The sequence below is a fragment of the Taudactylus pleione genome, unplaced genomic scaffold, assembly GCF_031769625.1.
Source record: "Taudactylus pleione unplaced genomic scaffold, aTauple2 ptg000015l, whole genome shotgun sequence".
Taxonomy (NCBI): domain Eukaryota; kingdom Metazoa; phylum Chordata; class Amphibia; order Anura; family Myobatrachidae; genus Taudactylus; species Taudactylus pleione.
The window spans coordinates 15,036,117-15,057,076 of NW_028284417.1; the positions used below are offsets into that span (position 1 = coordinate 15,036,117).

The following is a 20,960-nucleotide window of genomic DNA, read 5'->3' on the forward strand; positions in this document are numbered from 1 at the left end:
GAGGGGAATGACCCGACTCAAGCTGGCAGTGTCTGAACTGACTTCACGTGTGGCAAGTTCGAAGGGCTGGAGAACCTTGCACAATACGGAAATCATTCTCCACTGTGCTTGAGTCAGGTGCATACCCCCTCCATTGCCTATGTCATAGGTGGATGTATAGGCTTCAATGGCCTTTTGCTGCTCCTCCATCTATGAAGCATATAGAGGGTTGAGTTCCACCGCGTCACAACCTCTTGCTTCAGGTGATGGCGGGGCAGGTTCAAGAGTGTTTGCTGGCGCTCCAGTCTTCGGCACGCAGTCGCTGAATGGCAAAAGTGGCCAGAAATTTTTCGGGCCACCCAAAGCATCTCCTGCACGACCCTGTCGCTTTTCAGAAAATTCTGCACCACCAAGTTTATTGTGTGAGCAAAACATGGGACGTGCTGGAATTTGCCCAGATGTAATGCCTGCACAATATTGGTGGCGTTGTCAGATATCACAAATCCCCAGGAGAGTCTAAGTGGGGTAAGCCACTGGGCGATGATTTCCCTCAGTTTCGCTAAGAGGTTGTCAGCGGTGTGCCTCTTACTGAAACCGGTGATACACAGCGTAGCCTGCCTTGGAACGAGCTGGCGTTTCTGAGATGCTGCTACTGGTGACGCTGCTGCTGTTGCTGCGTAAGATGATACATCTACCCAGTGGGCTGTCACAGTCATATAGTCCTTAGTCTGCCCTGTTCCACTTGTCCACATGTCCGTGGTTAAGTGGACATTGGGTACAACGGCATTTTTCAGGAAACTGAGGACACTTTTCTGACGTTTCTGTACAGTCTCGGTATCGCCTGCCTAGTGAAGTGGAATCTAGACGGGATTTGGAACCGGGGACACACTACCTCCATCAATTGTCTAAATCCCACTGCACTAATGGCAGATACCGGATGCACGTCTAACACCAACATAGCAGTCAAGGCCTCAGTTATACGTTTTGCTTCAGGATGACTGCTGTCGTACTTACTTGACCCTGTTGGAGGGTCAATTGTTTAGTAAAAGTAGTGGTGTTCCTACTTCCTCTCTGGGATGATGAACGTCTCCCAGCAGCAGCAACAGCAGCAGCGGCAGCAGGAGGCGTAGCAATGCAGGATCCTCCAGAGGAATCCCGGATAGGAGAGTCAGTCATGCCAGTGACATGGCCTGCAGGACTACTTCCGATCCTGTCTGAGGAAATTGACGAGGAGGGAGTTGACGGTGTGGTTTGCAGGCGCTTGGATACAACAGGACAACGGGATTTAGGTGTCCCTGGACTGCTTATGGTCTTAGCCAAAGTTTCTGAACTTGACAGTAACTTATTATGAACGCGCTGCAGGTGCCGTATAAGGGAGGATGTTCCTAGGTGGTTAACGTCCCTACCCCTACTTATTCCACCTTTACATATGGTACATATGGCAAGACAGTTGTTGTCCGGATTTCGATAGAAAAATTGCCAGACCAAAGAGGTGGAATGTTTGGTCTTCTGCCCAGGCATGACCGTGATGGGCTTTTTCATCCCACAGACAACAAATGTCTCCCCCGGAGCCTGATTTAAACAAACCACATCACCATCAGAATCCTCCTCGCCAACTTCCTCCTCAGCGCCAGCTACACCAGTATCCTCATCCTGTTGTACTTCAACAGTGACATCTTCAATTTGCATATCAGCAAGTGGACTGTGGGTGCTCCTTTCAGCACTTGCAGGTGGCGTGCAAATGGTGGAAAGAGCCACCTCTTCCCGTCCAGTGCTGGGAAGGTCAGGCATTGCAACCGCCACCACACTTGGACTCTCCTTGGGGATTTGTGATATCTTCTTAGAACGCACAGTTCTTCGCTGTGCTTTTGCCAACTTATCTCGTTTGATTTTTTTAGGGGGAGAGGGCTTCCATCGTCATGTGAAGCTGAACCACTAGTCATGAACATACTAGTCATACTAGTATGACACACACTAGTCATAGGGAAAGAACTTAGCCGTTCCTTGCCACTCCGTGTCATAAATGGCATATTGGCAAGTTTACGTTTCTCTTCAGATGATTTAAATGTTTTTTTTATGGTCATTTTCCTGAACTTTGTCATTTGGGATTGTATGTGGCTTCTACTATGACATTGGGCATCGGCCTTGGCAGACGACGTTGATGGCATGTTATCGTCTATGTCATGACTAGTGGCAGCAGCTTCAGCACTAGGAGGAAGTGGTTCTTGATCTTCCTCTATTTTATTTTTATCGGAGAAAGTTTGGTCCTCCATTTATGTTATATCGATTTGATATATACGTGCGGCTAAGGCGCACACACAGAAAATATTTTTTTATTTTTGCTGGAGAGTAGTGCACTTTGTCGGTTACACCACCCTTTAAGAAATGAGCCAGCTGGCTCTTTACTTATGGGACACAGGCGCACACTTGGCACTGCTCCTTTGTTGATGCACGTGCGGCTACTGCGCACACAATTCACAAACACAGAAAATATTTTTTTATTTGGTTTGGAGTGTACTTTGGGGGTTACAGCACCCTTTAACGGTCAAGCCAGCCGGCCTTTTACTTATGCCACAAGCGCACGCTTGGCACTACTTTGTTGATGCACGTGCGGCTACTGCGCACATAATTCACAACCACAGAAAATATTTTTTTATTTGGTTTGGAGTGTACTTTGGGGGTTACAGCACCCTTTAACGGTCAAGCCAGCCGGCCCGTTACATATGACACAGGCGCACGCTTGGCACTACTTTGTTGATGCACGTGCGGCTACTGCGCACACAATTCACAAACACAGAAAATATTTTTTTATTTGGTTTGGAGTGTACTTTGGGGATTACAGCACCCTTTAACGGTCAAGCCAGCCGGCCTTTTACTTATGCCACAGGCGCACGCTTGGCACTACTTTGTTGATGCACGTGCGGCTACTGCGCACACAATTCACAAACACAGAAAATATTTTTTTATTTGGTTTGGAGTGTACTTTGGGGGTTACAGCACCCTTTAACGGTCAAGCCAGCCGACCCGTTACTTATGACACAGGCGCACGCTTGGCACTACTTTGTTGATGCACGTGCGGCTACTGCGCACACAATTCACAAACACAGAAAATATTTTTTTTATTTGGTTTGGAGTGTACTTTGGGGGTTACAGCACCCTTTAACGGTCAAGCCAGCTGGCCCTTTACTTATGACACAGGCGCACGCTTGGCACTACTTTGTTGATGCACGTGCGGCTACTGCGCACACAATTCACAAACACAGAAAATATTTTTTTATTTGGTTTGGAGTGTACTTTGGGGGTTACAGCACCCTTTAACGGTCAAGCCAGCCGGCCCTTTACTTATGACACAGGCGCACGCTTGGCACTACTTTGTTGATGCACGTGCGGCTACTGCGCACACAATTCACAAACACAGAAAATATTTTTTTATTTGGTTTGGAGTGTACTTTGGGGGTTACAGCACCCTTTAACGGTCAAGCCAGCCGGCCCTTTACTTATGACACAGGCGCACGCTTGGCACTACTTTGTTGATGCACGTGCGGCTACTGCGCACACAATTCACAAACACAGAAAATATTTTTTTATTTGGTTTGGAGTGTACTTTGGGGGTTACAGCACCCTTTAAAGGTCAAGCCAGCCGGCCCTTTACTTATGACACAGGCGCACGCTTGGCACTACTTTGTTGATGCACGTGCGGCTACTGCGCACACAATTCACAAACACAGAAAAAATATTTTTTTTTTAGCACTTGGGGGGAGCACCCCTGACGAACAGAGCACCCCTTGGACAACACTACAGCACCCCTTTAGGACTGGGACACTGCACAGGACTTTGGAGTGGACACAGCCCCTATGGACAACTGACTGCACAACACAGTCCAGCCAGCCCCTATGGACTTTGAAGTAGTGGACACAGCCCCTATTAACAACAGCAGCACAGCGCAGCACAACACTACACTACACTACACAGCCCAGCCAGCCCTAACTCCAACCCTCCCTCTTCACTGTCCACAGCCGAGTGAGAAAATGGCGCCGACGCGGGTACCTTATATAGGATCCAAAACCCGTGAGACCCGGAAGGCGGGATGATGACGTTTTGCCTCGATTTCAGATCCGACTCAGGCGGGAAAAGTCGAGCCTGACTCGGATCTGCCTCGGATCGGGGGGGCTCGGATTTCAGAAATCCGAACCCGCTCACCCCTAATTACAACCTGTATTTTTTTTTTTATCATGTTCTGTGAATGAAATGATGCACACCTTCAAACAATCCATATTAATTCCAGGTTGTGAGGCAACAAAACATGAAAAATGCAAAGGGGGGTGGATACTTTTGCAAGGCACTGTATGTTGGGACAATCTTTAGCACATGTGTGATCTATCCTTTGTTTCATATTATCTTTTTGTGAATTGGTGACTCGCTTGATTTGGTCCTTGGTGCTTTGTAGTGTAGCGCCATATGTTTGGTTATTGTTATCTCCTAAATGACAGATATGCACCTGGCTGTCCACAAGATATAAAATAAAATGTGATACAATAGACCAGGCCACCTTCTTCCATTGCTCCATAGTCCAGTTCTGATGCTCATGTGCCCATTTTTGGGGTGCTTTCGGCGGTGGACATGGGTCAACATGGGCACTCTAACCGGTCTGCAGCAATGCGGTCCCATATGCAGCAATTTGTGATGTACTGTGTGTTCTGACTCCTTTCTATCATATCCAGCATCAACTTTTTCAGCAATTTGTGCTACAGTAGCTCTTCTGTGGGATCAGATTAGACAGGCCAGCCTTCAATCACCACACACCTCAATGCGCCTTGAGTACCTGTGACATTGTCACTGGTTCAGCAGTTGTCCTTCCTTGGACCACTTTTGGTAGGTCCAAGGAAGGACCTACCAAAAGTGGTCCAAGGAAGGACAACTTTCCCGGGAACACCCCAAAGACCTGCCGTTTTGGAGATTGTCTGACCCAGTCATGTAGCCATCACAATTTAGCCCTTGTCAAAGTTGTCGAGATCCTTATGCTTGCCCTTTTTTCCTGCTTCCAACTTCATCAACATCAACTTCAAGAACTGAGTGTTCTCATGATGGGTGTGTGATATAACCCTCCATATTATCAAGTGTAATTATTTTTTTACTTGAAATCAACATTTTCAGAGATAGACTCCCTGATGACAGGGAGTCCATCCCCAAAACGTTGATGATTTAAAGAAACCTCATTTTCACTTTTCTCAAGTCTCCGATTGCTGCCTCATTATGCTGGATATATATATATATATATATATATATATATATCTATATATATATATATATATCTATATATATATATATATATATATATATATATATTAGGGGTGAGCGGACTCGGTTTTACTCGGTTCTTATCGCCACTTTACCGCAATTTCGGCTCGATTTCATTCGCTATCCAAAACACGTGTTCGGCGATAGCCAATAAAAAGATCCGAGTAAAACCGAACCCGCTCACCCCTAATATATATATATATACACACACAGTCAGGTGCATAAATATTGGGACATTGACAGAATTTTCATATTTTGGCCTCTATTCACCACCACAATGGCTTTGAAATGAAACAAACAAGATGTGCTTTAACTGCAGACTTTCAGATTTAATTTGAGGGTATTCTATCCAAATCAGGCGAACGGTGTAGGAATTACAACAGTTTCTATATGTGCCTCCCACTTTTTAAGGGGCCAAAAGTAATGGGACTATCAACTCAAAAGCTATTTCATGGACAGGTGTGGGCTATTCCCTCTTTATTTCATTAAAGAAGGTAAAAGGTCTGGAGTTGATTCTAGGTGTGAAATTTGCATTTGGAATCAGTTGCTGTCGACTCTCAATATGAGATCCAGAGAGCTGTCACTGTCAGTGAAGCAAGCCATCATTAGGCTGAAAAATCAAAACAAACCCATCAGAGAGATAGCAAAAACATTAGGTGTGGCCAAATCAACTGTTTGGAACATTCTTAAAAAGAAAGAACGCACCGGAGAGCTCAGCAACACCAAAAGACCCGGAAGACCACGAGAACAACTGTGGTGGATGACAGAAGAATTATTTCCCTGGTGAAGAAAAACCCCTTCACAACAGTTGGCCAAATCAAGAGGTAGGAGGTAGGTGTATATGTGTCAAAGTCAATAATCAAGAGAAGACTTCACAAGAGTGAATATAGAGGGTTCACCACAAGATGTAAACCATTGGTGAGCCACAAAAACAGGAAGACCAGATTAGAGTTTGCCAAACAACATCTAAAAAAGCCATTACAGTTCTGAAACAACATCCTATGGACAGATGAGACAAAGATCAACTTGTACCAGAGTGATGGGAAGAGAAGAGTATGGAGAAGGAAAGGAACTGCTCATGATCCAAAACATACCACCTCATCAGTGAAGCATGGTGGTGGTAGTGTCATGGCGTGGGCATGTATGGCTGCCAATGGAACTGGTTCCCTTGTATTTATTGATTATGTGACTGCTGACAAAAGCAGCAGAATGTATTCTGAAGTGTTTCGGGCAATATTATATGCTCATATTCAGTCAAATGCTTCAGAACTCATTGGACGGCGCTTCACAGTGCAGATAGGCAATGACCCGAAGCATACTGCAAAAGCAACCAAAGAGTTTTTTATGGCTAAAAAGTGGAATGTTATGCAATGGCCAAGTCAATCCCCTGACCTGAATCCGATTGAGCATGCATTTCACTTGATGAAGACAAAACTGAAGGGAAAATGCCCCAAGAACAAGCAGGAACTGAAGACATTTGCAGTAGAGGCCTGGCAGAGCATCACCAGGGATGAAACTCAGCGTCTGGTGATGTCTATGCGTTCCAGACTTCAGGCTGTAATTGCCTGCAAAGGATTTGCAACAAAGTATTAAAAAGTGAAAGTTAGATTTAGGATTGTTTAGTTTGTCCCATTACTTTTGGCCCCTTAAAAAGTGGGAGGCACATATAGAAACTGTTTTAATTCCTATACCGTTCACCTGATTTGGATGTCATTACCCTCAAATTAAATCTGAAAGTCTGCAGTTAAAACACATCTTGTTTGTTTCATTTCAAAGCCATTGTGGTGGTGAATAGAGGCCAAAATATGAAAATTCTGTCAATGTCCCAATATTTATGCACCTGACTGTGTATATATATATATATATATATATATATATATATATATATATATGAAACTGTATTGAAACCCCTAAAGAAAGGAGAATCAAAAATAGGAGCCAGCACACCAAATCGCATCTGCACTCACTGTTCCAATATTGCACTGTGGGGGTGCACCTTTTAAGAACCGGTCCACTTCATACGTGCCAGAAAAAAAGGGCATTCAAAGTCTTCATCCAAAGGTCAACAAAGGTTTATTTACTTACAAATCATCTTATAGTCGACATTTCGGTCCCAGGGGACCCTTGCCAAGACAGAGTAAGGATCAGAGTAACAGTACAGCCAGCTGGCTGGCTGTGTTGTTACTCTGATTCTTACACTGTCAAGAGAGAGAAAGAGAGAGAGAGAGAGAGAGAGAAAGAGTGAGAAGTAAACCAAGCACAGCACTCCAGGATATTTTAAAAGAGATTTTGTAGATGCTGTTGCAGATTACACCGTATTGTCAACGTCTAGGGGTTCCCACAACACCCCGTGTCAGGACACAGAGCAAGTGTGAAAAAAATGTGTGGTTACTAGTGCATACCTTAAATACCCTCTAAGGCAGTAGTTCCCAAACTGTGTGCCGTGGCACCCAGGGGTGCCTCGGGGCACTTGCAGGGGTGCCTCAAGTTGGTGGTCCAGCACCAAATCAACTTATTTATAGTCAATGTAATGTAAATATGTGGGCAAATAGAAGCACAACCTGTTCACTACTACAGACCTGAACCTAAGGATGACAGTTAAGCATAATATACTCCACTTTACTTAATTTGTTTCTGAATTTCTCAACAACAATGTTAAAGTTAGGAGTGCCGTAAAAACAATGCTGATACTCTAGGGCGCCGTGATTCAAAAAAGTTTGGGAACCACTGCTCTAAGGCTTAGTTGCAGCTGACACCGGAACGCAGCGCGGCTCTCCCGCCCATCCTAGGGCGCTCCCATGATGACGTGGCTGCTAGGCGTCTGGTGGTTAATATGGCAACCCCTGACGCTCGTGTAGCACTCCGGCTGTCTGCATGCACAATAAACAAATAGCACTTGTTTGCAATAATGTGTCTATCAAAAACAAGGATGGGCAGGAGATCCGCTCCGTGCTCCAGTGTCAGCTGCAACTAAACCTTAAAGCAGTGGTTCTCAAACTCTGTCCTCAAGACCCCACACGGGTCACATTTTCCAGGTCACCCAGCAGGTGCACAGGTGTAGTCATTACTCACTGACCCATTTTAAAAGATCCACAGGTGGAGCTAATTATTTCACTTGTGATTCTGTGAGGAGACCTGGAAAAATGAGAGTTATGGTAAGAACTTACCTTTGTTAACTCTCTTTCTTCGAAGTCCATAGGGTCCACAGCAGGGGGACCTTGGGGTGTAGGTGATGGAACTGAATCCGGGCACCACGCAGTTAAAAGCTTTCAGATCCCAGGATGCACTGGTCCACTCTCCCTATACCCCGCCCCCGAGCCAGAGACACCTCAGTTGGTAATAAGTCAAAGGCCGGAGGAGGATAAGAGAGAAGGAAGACTGGTACACTCACGAATCACACTCTCACAGAGAAGGAGAAGGGAAACCAGTTACTAGCAAGATAGCCCTAATAAAGCCAGGTTTGTCAGGGCGGGTGCCCTGTGGACCCTATGGACTTCGAAGAAAGAGAGTTAACAAAGGTAAGTTTCTTACCATAACTCTCATTTTCTTCTTCAGTGTCCATAGGCTCCACAGGGAGACCTTGGGGATGTCCCAAAGCAGTCCTTTTAAGGGTGGGGACGCTCCTGCGCTGAGGAGAATCCGGCACCCAAAGGAAGCATCCGGAGAGGTGAAGGTATCAAAGGCATAGAACCTTATAAAGGTCTGGACAGAAGACCACGTGGCCGTCTTGCAAAGCTGAACAGCCGAGGTGCCACGGCGAGCTGCCCACGAGGACCCCACAGAGTAAAATGAGCATTAACAGAAGCCGGAACAGGCAGGCCAGTCTGAGTGTAAGCCTCTGAGATAGTGATACGAAGCTATCTAGCCAATGTTTGCTTATTGGCTGGCCATCCTTTCTTGTGAAATCCATAGAGCACAAATAAGGAGTCTGATTTCCGAAGGGAACTGTTACGGTCCACAAAAATCCTGAAGGCGCGGACCACATCCAAGGAGGCCTCTCCTGCCGAAAGATCTGGTGATTGAAAGGCTGGGACTATAATTTCCTCATTAATGTGGAAACTAGAAACAACTTTAGGAAGGAACTCAGGGCGAGTGCGAAGCACAGCCCTGTCCCGCTGAAATATCAGGAAGGGGGAGCGACAGAAGAGCTCCCCCAATTCTGACACTCTCCTGGCAGATGTAATCGCCAGAAGAAATAAGAGTCTTAGCTGTTAACCACTTAAGTTCTATTGAATCTAGTGGTTCAAATGGAGGACCCGAAGAACTACTGCCAAATCCAAAGGAAGGGACAAAGGGAGGTTGAAACCGGAGGACACCCTGGGGGAAGGTGTGGATATCCGGAAGGGAAGCAATTATACGTTGGAACCATACTGACAGTGCAGACATATGTACTTTCAGCGAGGCCAGGCGGATTTCGAGGTCGAATCCAGCTTGAAGGAAGGCCAGGACTCTGGAGATCCGAAAAACACCTGAGGGTTGTAATTTCTGGGATGACACCACTGGAAATATGTATGCCACACACTGTGGTAGATCCTAGCAGAAGCCGGCTTACGCACTCGAAGCATCGCGTTGATGACAGAGCTAGAGAATCCTTTGGATCTTAGGAGGGATGTCTCAAGAGCCACGCCATCAAAGACAGATGATCCAGGTCTGGATAAAGGCAAGGACCCTGAGACAACAGGTCCGGACTTTGAGGCAGCAGGAACGGAGTGTTGATGGAAAGACTCCGAAGATCTGAGTACCAATGATGTCTGGGCCAAGCTGGAGTCACCAGCAGGACAGTGCCTCCATCTTGTTTGAGCTTCCGAAGAACTCGAGGAAGAAGGGAGACTGGAGGAAACAGGTACGCAAACTGGAAAGTCCACTTTACCGACAGTGTGTCCACCAAGGTTGCCTCGGCATCTCTTGTTCTGGACCTGTACACTGTTAATTTGTGATTGTGTCGGGAGACCATGAGGTCCAGCTCTGGGAGGCCCCATTTGTCCACTAGGAGTTGAAACACCCCTTGGTGAAGAGACCATTTCCCTGGATGCACGTCGTGACGGCTGAGGAAGTCCGCTTCCCAATTGAGAACTCCCGGAATGAACACTGAAGAAATGGTCGGGAGGTGACAATCTGCCCATGTCAGAATGCGTGACACTTCTATCATTGCTGCCCGACTTCGAGTTCTCCTTAATGGTTGATGCAAGCCACCGTGGTGACGTTGTCAGACTGAACCTGTAGGGGTTTTCCATAAAGTATGTGTTTGGCCAACTGGAGGGCCCTGTACACAGCCCGAAGTTATGTTGATTGGAAGGGTTGCTTCGACTGCTGTCCAACGACCCTGAAAAGAGTGCGGACCATTCAATGCGCCCCAGCCCCGGAGACTGGCGTCCGTTGTTAAGAGTACCCAGTCCGAGATCCAAAACGGGCGACCCTTAGTTAGATGAGATGTCAGGAGCCACCAAGACAGAGACAGATGCACCTCCGGTGAGAGCACTATAGTCTGAGCTTTGATCCGGTGGGGCAATCCATTCCATCTGGAGATGATCAGCCCCTGTAGAGGCCTGGAATGTAATTGAGCATATGTCGAAGGTAAACACCATGGATCCCAGAACCTGCATCGCCGAGTGTATTGACACCCGGCGACTGTGGAGGCATCTGTGTACTCGTAGTTGTAATGTGGAGATCTTGTCTGCAGTAAGAAAGATTCTCTGCTGTTGAGAATCCAGTAGGGCACCCAGATGAATCATCCTCTGCAAGGGGTTCAGGGAGGACTTTTTCCAATTGATTACCCACCCGTGCACTTGTCAGTTGTAGCTGGTGGCGAAGCACTTCTGGAGACCCCGCCAACAGGAGGAGGTTGTCCAGGTATGGTAGTAGCCGGATCCCGATTCCGCAGATGCGCCACCATGATAGCCATAAGTTTGCTAAACACCCTTGGAGCTGTGGACAGGCCAAAGGATAGCACCCGGAACTGGAAGTGTTGCTGTAGTATAGCAAACAGTAGATAATGCTGGTGAGAGGGCATTATAGGGACATGTAGGCATGCGTCCTGAATATCCAGTGATACCATAAAATCCCCAGGTTTTATAGCCAGTATAATGGAGCGTAGGGTTTCCATCCTGAACCTGGGCACCCTGAGGAACTTGTTCAGGGAATTGAAGTTGAGGATAGGCCGATGAGACCCAGTTGGCTTCTGCACCAGAAAGAGTAGAATAATAACCAGTCCCTGGCTGGGATAGTGGGACTGGCACAAATACCCCTGCTTGCAGCAAGGACTGTATGGCTTTCTGGATCTGTAAGGCCTTGTTCTTCTGAAGGAGGGCCTTTGCAGAAAAACTGGTGAGGAGGTCTTCGAAGGAATTGGAGAGCGTACTCGTGAGAGATCACTTCTCTTACCCAAGCGTCTTTGGTGGTTTAACACCAGTACGAACTGAAGAAGTCGGCCTCCCACTCTGGGATCCCCATCCCATCAGGCTGAGGGTTTATCCTCTGGTTTGGAAGCAGGGCGTCTTGTGATCCAGGACTGTTTCTTAGGCTTGGCAGTCTTCTTTGCGACTTACTGTCTAGGAGAGGACTGCCCTTTGGGTTTTCCTTGAGGACTAAGGGAAGAAGCTTGAAACTTTGAAGGGACAGAAGCTGAAGGCAGAAACGCAGGCCTTTCTTAGAATCAGTGTCAGCCCTCCAAGAGTACAGCCACAGGGAACGATGAGCAGACACGGCCGCGGCCCAGACCCTGGAGGTCAGTAGACTGGCATCCAGAGCAGTCTCACCAATATATGCAGCCACATTCCTAATGTGGCCAACCAATGACACCTGATTCTCAAGAGCTTCCGTGTGGAATGAGTCTTCAAGCGCATTGGCCCAGCTCTCTATAGCTTTAGCTACCCGCGAGATAGCCATGGACGGGCGGGCAATAGCTCCTGAAAGAGTATATCGATTTCAGGCAAGTTTACACCTTCCTATCTGTAGGATCCTTTAATGAAGAAATGGAAGGCATAGGCACTGTAGCACTTTTTATTAAACGTATAACATGAGAATCCACCGCAGGGGGTGATTACCATTTTTTACAATGAGCCTCAGGAAATGGATAACATGGGGCCAAACGCTTTTGAGGCTGATACCTCTTACCAGGCGATTGACAGGCAGCAGCCATGTGTTCTACCAGCTGGTCTGATAGAGGGAATACTGCCGAAGTCACCTTTACCCATTTAAACTGAGGGTGTTTGGATTGAGGGATAGGCTCGTCATTCTCTATTACCAATATGGATCTGACCACACGCACCAAGGCAGGAATATTAATATTCGACCTAGTCTATGCCTCTTGCAGAGGGGAATCAGGGTTAGATGCATCTGCAATCTCCCTGTCGTCAGATGACGTCTCAGACATAACCTGCAAGATGGCAGAAAGGCGCAGCATTGTGCTCGTTACCCTTGTCACACAATATGGCACTGTGCAATCACTAGTGTGTGTGTATGTGTATATATATATATATATATATATATATATAAATAAAACCAGGTGGAGCTTTGCTCAAAGATAGGTGTGCCAAGCTTGTGGCATCATATTCCAAGAGACTTGAGGCTGTAATTGCTGCCAAAGGTGCATCAGCAAAGTATTGAGCAGAGGCCATGAATACTTATGTACATGTGATTTCTTAGTTATTTTTTTTATTTTTATTAAATTTGCAAAGATCTCAAAAAACTTTTTAAATGTTGTCATTATGGGGTATTGTGTGTAGAAGTTTGAGGACAAAAATGAATTTATTCCATTTTGGAATAAGGTTGTAACATAACAAAATGTGGAAAAAGTGAAGCGTTGTGAATACTTTCCAGATGCACTGTATACACACACGTCCTGTCTGACGCTTTGAGCTGCAGGAGCCTTTGCCTACATATGGCATAGAGCAGCGCACAACAGTATGTGTCAGACCTCACAAATATTATCTTTTATATATGTGAGGTAAAAGAACCACCCTAACTACACCTGTATTAGTGCAGAATTAGAGGAAAGGTATAGGTATATACTGACAGGAAAAAAGACACAGACAGGCAGCGCTAGCATAAGTCACATACAATGCAGAATTCACACTGCAAATTGGCACTACCATCGGGAAGCCGATGGACGGAATCCCGACCGCCGGCTTCCCGACTGTATAATCCCGGCAAGGGTTAAATGACAGGAGTTGAAATCCCAACGGCTGTCATTTTCCCTACGCCGGGAGCCCGACACCCGGCTTACCGATCGAAGGCAAGCCGGGTGCAGACAGCCGCGGGGAGGGGGGTTAGGGTTAGGCTAGGGGAAGGGAGGGTTAGGGTTAGGCACACCCAGCCGCCGGTAAATCATACTGAATCCCTACAATCAACTACATAGACTCAAGTGTCTGGTAGGCTATAGCGCTACATACACTAACCCAAGAGAGAGGTATGTAGGGGGACCGGACCTCGCGCTGTCCTGAGAGAGCTGCGACTGCACCGTGAAGAAAATGGCAGCCGGACACCTCAGAGGGGGCGTGGCCGAGGAGGAAAACAGCTCATCGAAGCCAGACCTCAGAGCAAAGGCGCCCTGAGTGGAGGGAAGGAGCCGCTGAAAAGGGGAAGCCGTCTCCCCTGGCTGATCGTTAACCCCCGGGATGTTGGTTCCTGCACTGAATGTCCCTGGATCACGGTCTAGTGGATCGCGGTGGTTAGAGTCTGAGTCCACACACTCAGCCACCTCCGGTCTGTCCCCTGAGACCGGAGGTATTGACTGCCTTAACACGCGGGTCACCGTGAGCGGTGACCCACCTTACCTGTCCCCTTAGTGTCCGGCTGCGCAATCTGGGTCTTCCCCAGGGACCCTGGCTAGCGCTGACCCCTGGTAAGCAGATCAGCACTGGCGTCGCGGCACCGGAGGGGTGACGGAGTGGCAGCGCAGACGTCCCACGGACATTCTGCTGCTGCGCGCTCTGTTGAATAAGAAGGAAACTAAATTAAATCATAAAAATAACAAGCTTAAGGGCTGCCTAAGCAGCCCCCTGCGTAATGGTGACCGACTCCAGCCAGGCACCAATGAAACTGAGGTACCTCTGGCTCGGGGTATAGGGAGAGTGGACCAGTGCATCCTGGGAGCTGAAAGCTTTTAACTGCGTGGTGCCCGGATTCAGTTCCATCACCTACACCCCAAAGTCTCCCTGTGGAGCCTATGGATCCTGAAGAAGAAACATGCACTATTTGGGGTCCTGAGGACCAAGTTTGAGAACCTGTGCCTTAGAGGGTATTAAAGGTAAGCACACGTAACCACACATATCTTGTACACTTGCTGTGTGTCATGGAGTGTTGTGGGAACCCTGAAACATTGACAATATGGTGTAATCTGCAACAGCATCCATAAAATCTCTTTTAAAGAACCCTGGAGTGCCGTGCTTGGTATACTCTCTGGGTACTGTCGCTGTAATCTATTTGCAAAATAACAGGGGCACCCAGGTGGCTGAAGGATTACTATGGGAGTGCCGAATATAGAATACTGTCACATATTTTATATATATATATAAATAGTTGAGGAGTTGATCAGTGCATTAGTTGATTAATGGTTCATGTGTTGATCAATGTATTTAAGCCTGCAGTCCCCTTCAAGGGACTCCAGTTTACTGCAAGTGCCTACTGTATTGCTCAGAATTGTAACGTTGTAACATGAAAATAGCATACCTTGAGTTTAACTTTGCTTATATATATATATATATATATATATATATATATATATTTAGTCGTTAATGGAGGGATGGGAGTGGGATTACACATTATGTATTTAAGAACTGTTTGTTTGCACATTGTTTATTATGTTGTCCTGAGGAAGGGGTGGAACACCCCGAAAAGTTGACCAACAATAAAATCCCTCTGGTGAGAGTATTGCATTTATTTGTCTCCGAGTGCTGCCTTGATATTTCCAGTATTAATTTGGGGGTGTTCTCCCCTGAGGAGGGCACCGGAGCAAGTTGGGACTGAACGCCCAGATACACTGAGTGATGGGAGTGCCGGAGCACTGGATACTACATAAATCTATACATAGATATAGATAGATAGATAGATAGATAGATAGTGTCTACATACAGTTATCCTCCGTGCGCTACAAGTCACGTTATACAATGAGTGAGCCCCTTGAGACTCGGTGGTGAGACGTCTTTTCATGCATCTTTTTCCCTTAAAATGCATATAATTTTAATCAACAGAAGCTGGTTGTGCGTCCTATTCGTATCACTTTGCGAATAAGATGCATTTTAAGGGAAAAAGTGGCACGAAAAGATATGTCATCCAGACTTTAAAACCTTTACGTGCGCACGTACCATGTGTATTGGCAAAACATTTGTTGCCAATACACACGGTACGTATGCACTAGGGAGTTTTCTTGGTTCTGCAGTGTAAAGTCTCACTGACATATTACAATAATATATATGTGTATGTATACATACACATATTTACACACACAAGCTTAAATATGTCGTCACCTTTGGGCAAACTCCCTCCATTCTAACCATCACACCAAGTGGCAATCTTGTGAAGACATCGAGTGGAGAGTTAATGAAGATGACTGGACAGGTCAGTCGTCCTGTGAGAAATCGTTTAAAGGGCAAATTGTCTCCAAAATGCAAGTTAGTAAGGAACATAATAAGTCTCCCCTTATTTGCTACGTAGAGAGGACAGGCCATGGCCATGATGAAGGGGGTTGTTTAAATAAGCTGCACTGAATTATGCTGCAAATACTAATTAATGAATTGATGTGATTTGTTGTCGTTAGAAGATAATTTTTTGAATTCCCGCACAGAATTTTTGATACTAGTCCTGAAGCCCCCTATTGATATATATTTCAATTAATATTGCATTTATATTGTAGTGCATATTCTTTTTTTTACATACTTCAATATGGGGGAAGTGATGCTACCTTGCTCACTAAAAGGGTATGATATCACATCAAAAGCAGAAACAGTGTGAGACTATTCAGGTGCCCACAAGGACACTCAAAAATTAATAATTACTAAACTAGTAAAACATAACCTTTATTTATTATAAAAAACACATTTATTCGTATTTGTATTTTGCTGCTTTTTCAAAATAAAAACAAGACAAGAAATGTTTACAGTAAGAAAAAGTGCTTAAAATCAGTAAGTTCGTTTCACTGAGTCACAGTGGGATAATATTCTTGGCTACGTATAATTCTATGTATTCACCTATCAGGTGGACCTGAGCAACAGTGAAGCAATAATTTGCTTACATTGTTGCAGTTGCTCTTTATAACTAAGAATAGATTATTTCGTATTTTGAAAGACACTTACTGTGTTGCTACAACACGCAATTGTTTAATTAAAAACAACTAATATACTTTTACCTGATAGGTGAATACATAGAATTATACGTATACAATTGTATGCATCAACAAGTTATTACATGAATGAAATATAAGAGCCAAGAATATTATCCCACTGTGACTCAGTGAAACGAACTTACTGATTTTAAACACTTTTTCTTACTGTAAACATTTCTTGTCTTGTTTTTATTTTGAAAAAACAGCAAAATACAAATACGAATAAATGTGTTTTTTATGTGATTTGTTGTCGGTAAACTCCAAGCTCATACGTCACAGTCCTAAAGAAAATTAAAGCCTTAGTGTCTTTTGCCTTAAGTGGAAGCATAGCTAGGGAAAAGAGTCTTATGCAGCAAAGCTTTGTTGAACCTTTTACACTTTGCTGCTTGTTAATACTCTCCCACATTATTTAATCCATTATTGCGCTTTTAAGAGAAATTAACCTGAAAACTGACATGTCTTTATTGGCCAAATGATGACATTTAAACCACTTTTAGTGTGTGATTATTCATTGGGAGGGGTGTACCAGAGGTTCTGCACGGTGTCCTGACATTTCTACCTTAAAGGATTTTCCCTACCTTTTCAACTGCTCAGGGGGTTGAGAACAAAAAAACTAAATTTCATCTAGAAAAGTAATGAGAGCTAGGAATTGGATTGCAAATGTATTTCACAGTGCGAATTTGCCAAGAGGATGGCTTGCAGGGCCCAACACACACTTAATTTTAAGAGCTGCCATGTCACTATTGATGTTTCTGTTGCCCTGAAGTTTCATTTATCTAGACATTACTTAGAAACCATGTCCAGTGCAGTGAGCTTTGACCAGAGAGAGACCAACTTTTACATCAAGATAAAGTGTAGTTGCTGAAATCAACATCTTGTAGTGAATGGATTAAAGGACAGCACAAACAGATTATTTAGTAATTTAAAAAGATGTTGCTTACTGAAGTGTAAACTACAGCCTATTGGGAACTATCTATGTATTAAAAGGACGTTTGCTCTATGGGAATCCTGCCATGTAGTACACATACACATTTGTAGTCCACACAATTGTGAAAACATCAAAAGCAAAGCCAAATACTGTAAACAATGTATACATAAGTGTGTTGGTGGGTTAATTACTTCAATAAAGCATATAAAAAAATGGAGTAGACGGACCTTGCTTCCAATAGAGCAGCCATGTTTAACCCTATAAACTGCAAGCAGGAAAGTTTCAGCTGGTCAGCATTGTACAAAGCAGCAAATTCCAGTAATTCAGCCGCATTCTTCAGAGTAACTGGGGGAAGGAAAAAGCAAAAACACAGAGATAACTTTACATGATACTGTATTAGGGAAATACGGAATCAGCATCCAGTTTCAGTTGAATATATCAAAAATGTAATAGAGAAATCAACAAAATATTTGTATTTAGTTGAATTTAGACATACATATACTGTGTCCAGATACTGTACAAACTATTGTGTCACAAAGATGAATAATACAATATGAAACGTAAACATAAGCATATGGCTACACAGACAGATCATTAATAAACCATACTATAGATACCATGTAAGTATTCCACAAGAGGAGAATACCAAATGGGAAAAAGGTTGTAGCACATATTTCTTTGAAGATAGGCATAATGTATATCATTTTACATTCATTTAAATTAGCAGATAATAGAGGCAATTATGAAACCTTTGAGATGACGAGATAAAAATACATTCCTACTACAACAGTAAGCATATTGGATTCATACTTTGGCAACTTTATAGCCCAATGATTTAAATAAATATTTAGATTTATCATGCTATTGTAGTTTTTACTTTCTCACAAATTGTGTGACCAGTTTTAATGCTGGATTAATTAGTAAGTTTTGTAAGTTTCTGTAGATATATTTACATGTATCACTGAGAACAGTTGTGAACTACACAATCTGGGCAGAAGACAGATAATTGTGATTTATTATTAAAGGAACAGTGCTGTAATGTAATAAGTCTGGAGGCAATTCATACCAAATATTGATAAGTTATAATGTATTGAAAAATTATATTGATAGAAACAAATTTACAAGCACAATCTATAGATGTACAGTGGGGGATATGCTATTAATCAGTTATAAAATGGCATTTGGCATTATCAATTTTTGAAATAATACAAAGCAAAATAGTTTTTTTTTAATACAAAATGTATATTTTGATGTGGAATTGTTCACTATACACATTAAAAAGAATATTATTTCGAAATTTTATTAACATTTATATAGCACCAACATATTCCACTGCATTTTACAATTTTTATATTCTTGTGGAGGGGTATTGATTTGCATGTAAGAAGTTTATGAAGAAAGTTTATATCAGAGTGAATACAAAGCACACATACAGATGTGTCCTCATACGCCTAGCCTCAATACGTCATGTGCGCGTGAGTGAGCCATGCTGAGTGGTGTAGAGTAGCAGCCTTTTCGTTAAATTTGTGACTTATTCACATCGCAGACACAGCAAAACACCACTCAATCTGTACGGGAGACGCAGGGCTGTGACTTCATCTGCATAGAAATTAGTTTTAATTATGTAAAAAGTTGCAGATGAAGCACAACAGAATGTGGCGTGAAAAAAATAGCAGCGGGCAATGCGTTATACCACTTCATATACAGATTCGGATTCATTCGCACACCAATGTACACGTGTTGCATATCAATTTAATCAGTGTAGTATTTTTAAGCGGTTTTGTCGCATTTGATTGCGACTAAGATACACAATTGAGCGTGCAACCCTTTGCACGGGACCTGGTATGCCGAGAAGGGCTATTTGGCGCGACTGTGGCAATAGTGTATGAGGACACATCTGTAAGAATATAGGAGGAGTGAGAAGAAACCCCTGCGCTATACTGTAGTTAGTTAGGTTGATGGAGCACTATTTATGGCAACACAATATTTGTAAAGGAAGTAATAATATAAAAACACAGAATATACCACTAATAGTTCTACAGACAGCCAACACTATACCTTTTAACTTCATAGCTACTGCAGCCAGGTTCATTTTGCATTTCATAAGGTTAATAAATATGTGGTTAGATAATCACAATGTTTGTGTTAGTAATTAAGAAATATATAAATAGGAATGATTGTAGCAAAGGGTATCAGATACAGCACCTTCCATTTGCACTAGTAAATTGTTACATTGATAGATTGGTTTAATATCCGATATCTCATCACTGGCTGCAATTATTATGTTCCCTGCTTGGCTGACAAGGATCATTGACATACTGCATGACATAGTGTCTGATTCAATACAAATCGCTATTGCGTTCGCAGCTGCGATTTTACGCACGCAGACCCACTGCGAAAATATGCTAATGTTTGCAATTGCAATGCCGTCGCAGCTTGATATAAGGATGTCCACTTCACCTTTCTCACTTCTGTAATACTTTGCAAGTCTGAAAACATCGGTACCATCAAGTAACATTGGAGCCTCATGCACACTTACACAATTACCTTACTCAGAAATTGCTAACCTTGTTGCACGCAGTGGCATTGCAGTGGCTAATTTATGCATGCTGCTGTAACGGCGTTCAAATGCACTGACACGCCTGCGTGAATAAGACCATTTTGTGTGGGGTTGCTTCTCAGCCAAGGGAGTGGGATCACTCACAATTTTACCAAAGAACACCGCCATGAATAAAGAATGGTACCAAAACATCCTCCAAGAGCAACTTCTCCCAACCATCCAAGAACAGTTTGGTGATGAACAATGCCTTTTCCAGCATGATGGAGCACCTTGCCATAAGGCAAAAGTGATAACTAAGTGGCTCGGGGAACAAAACATTGAAATTTGTGTCCATGGCCAGGAAACTCCACAGACCTTAATCCCATTGAGAACTTGTCAGTCCTCAAGAGGCGGGTGGACAAACAAAAACCCACAAATTCTGACAAACTCCAAGCATTGATTGGGCAAGAATGGGTGGCCATCAGTCAGTATGTGGACCAGAAGATGATTGACAGCATGCCAAGGCGAATTGCGGGTCTTAAAAAAGAACGGTCAACACTGCATATATTGACTCTTTACATAAACTTAATTTAATTGTCAATAAAAGCCTTTGACACTTATGAAATGCTTGTAATTTTACTTCAGTATAACATAGTAACATCTGACACAAAAAGGTCTAAAAACACTGAAGCAGCAAACTTTGTTAAAACCAATATTTGTGTCATTCTCAAAACTTTTGGTCCTGGCTGTACACTGTATGCACACAACAGTTCTTTAATCAGCTAACATTACAAATAAAAGGTATTTGCTCCCCAATTGTAAATGTCATAAAGATCACAAACAGAACAGTGTTTACATATGAGTTATCACTCTCCCTCTAGGAGCACTGTGTTCAT

At 43.9% G+C, this 20,960-nt stretch overlaps 1 protein-coding gene across 2 annotated transcripts in view; it reads right to left on the bottom strand.

Annotated features, from left to right (window-relative positions):
- IBTK (inhibitor of Bruton tyrosine kinase) overlaps positions 1–20,960 on the bottom strand; it is a 147,150-nt gene that overhangs the window by 55,922 nt on the left and 70,268 nt on the right. For both annotated transcript variants that reach the window (XM_088471752.1, XM_088471761.1), the window contains exon 18: positions 17,753–17,870. In XM_088471752.1, coding sequence (XP_088327878.1) covers positions 17,753–17,870 — 118 coding nt within the window. The remainder of the gene's footprint in view (positions 1–17,752; positions 17,871–20,960) is intronic.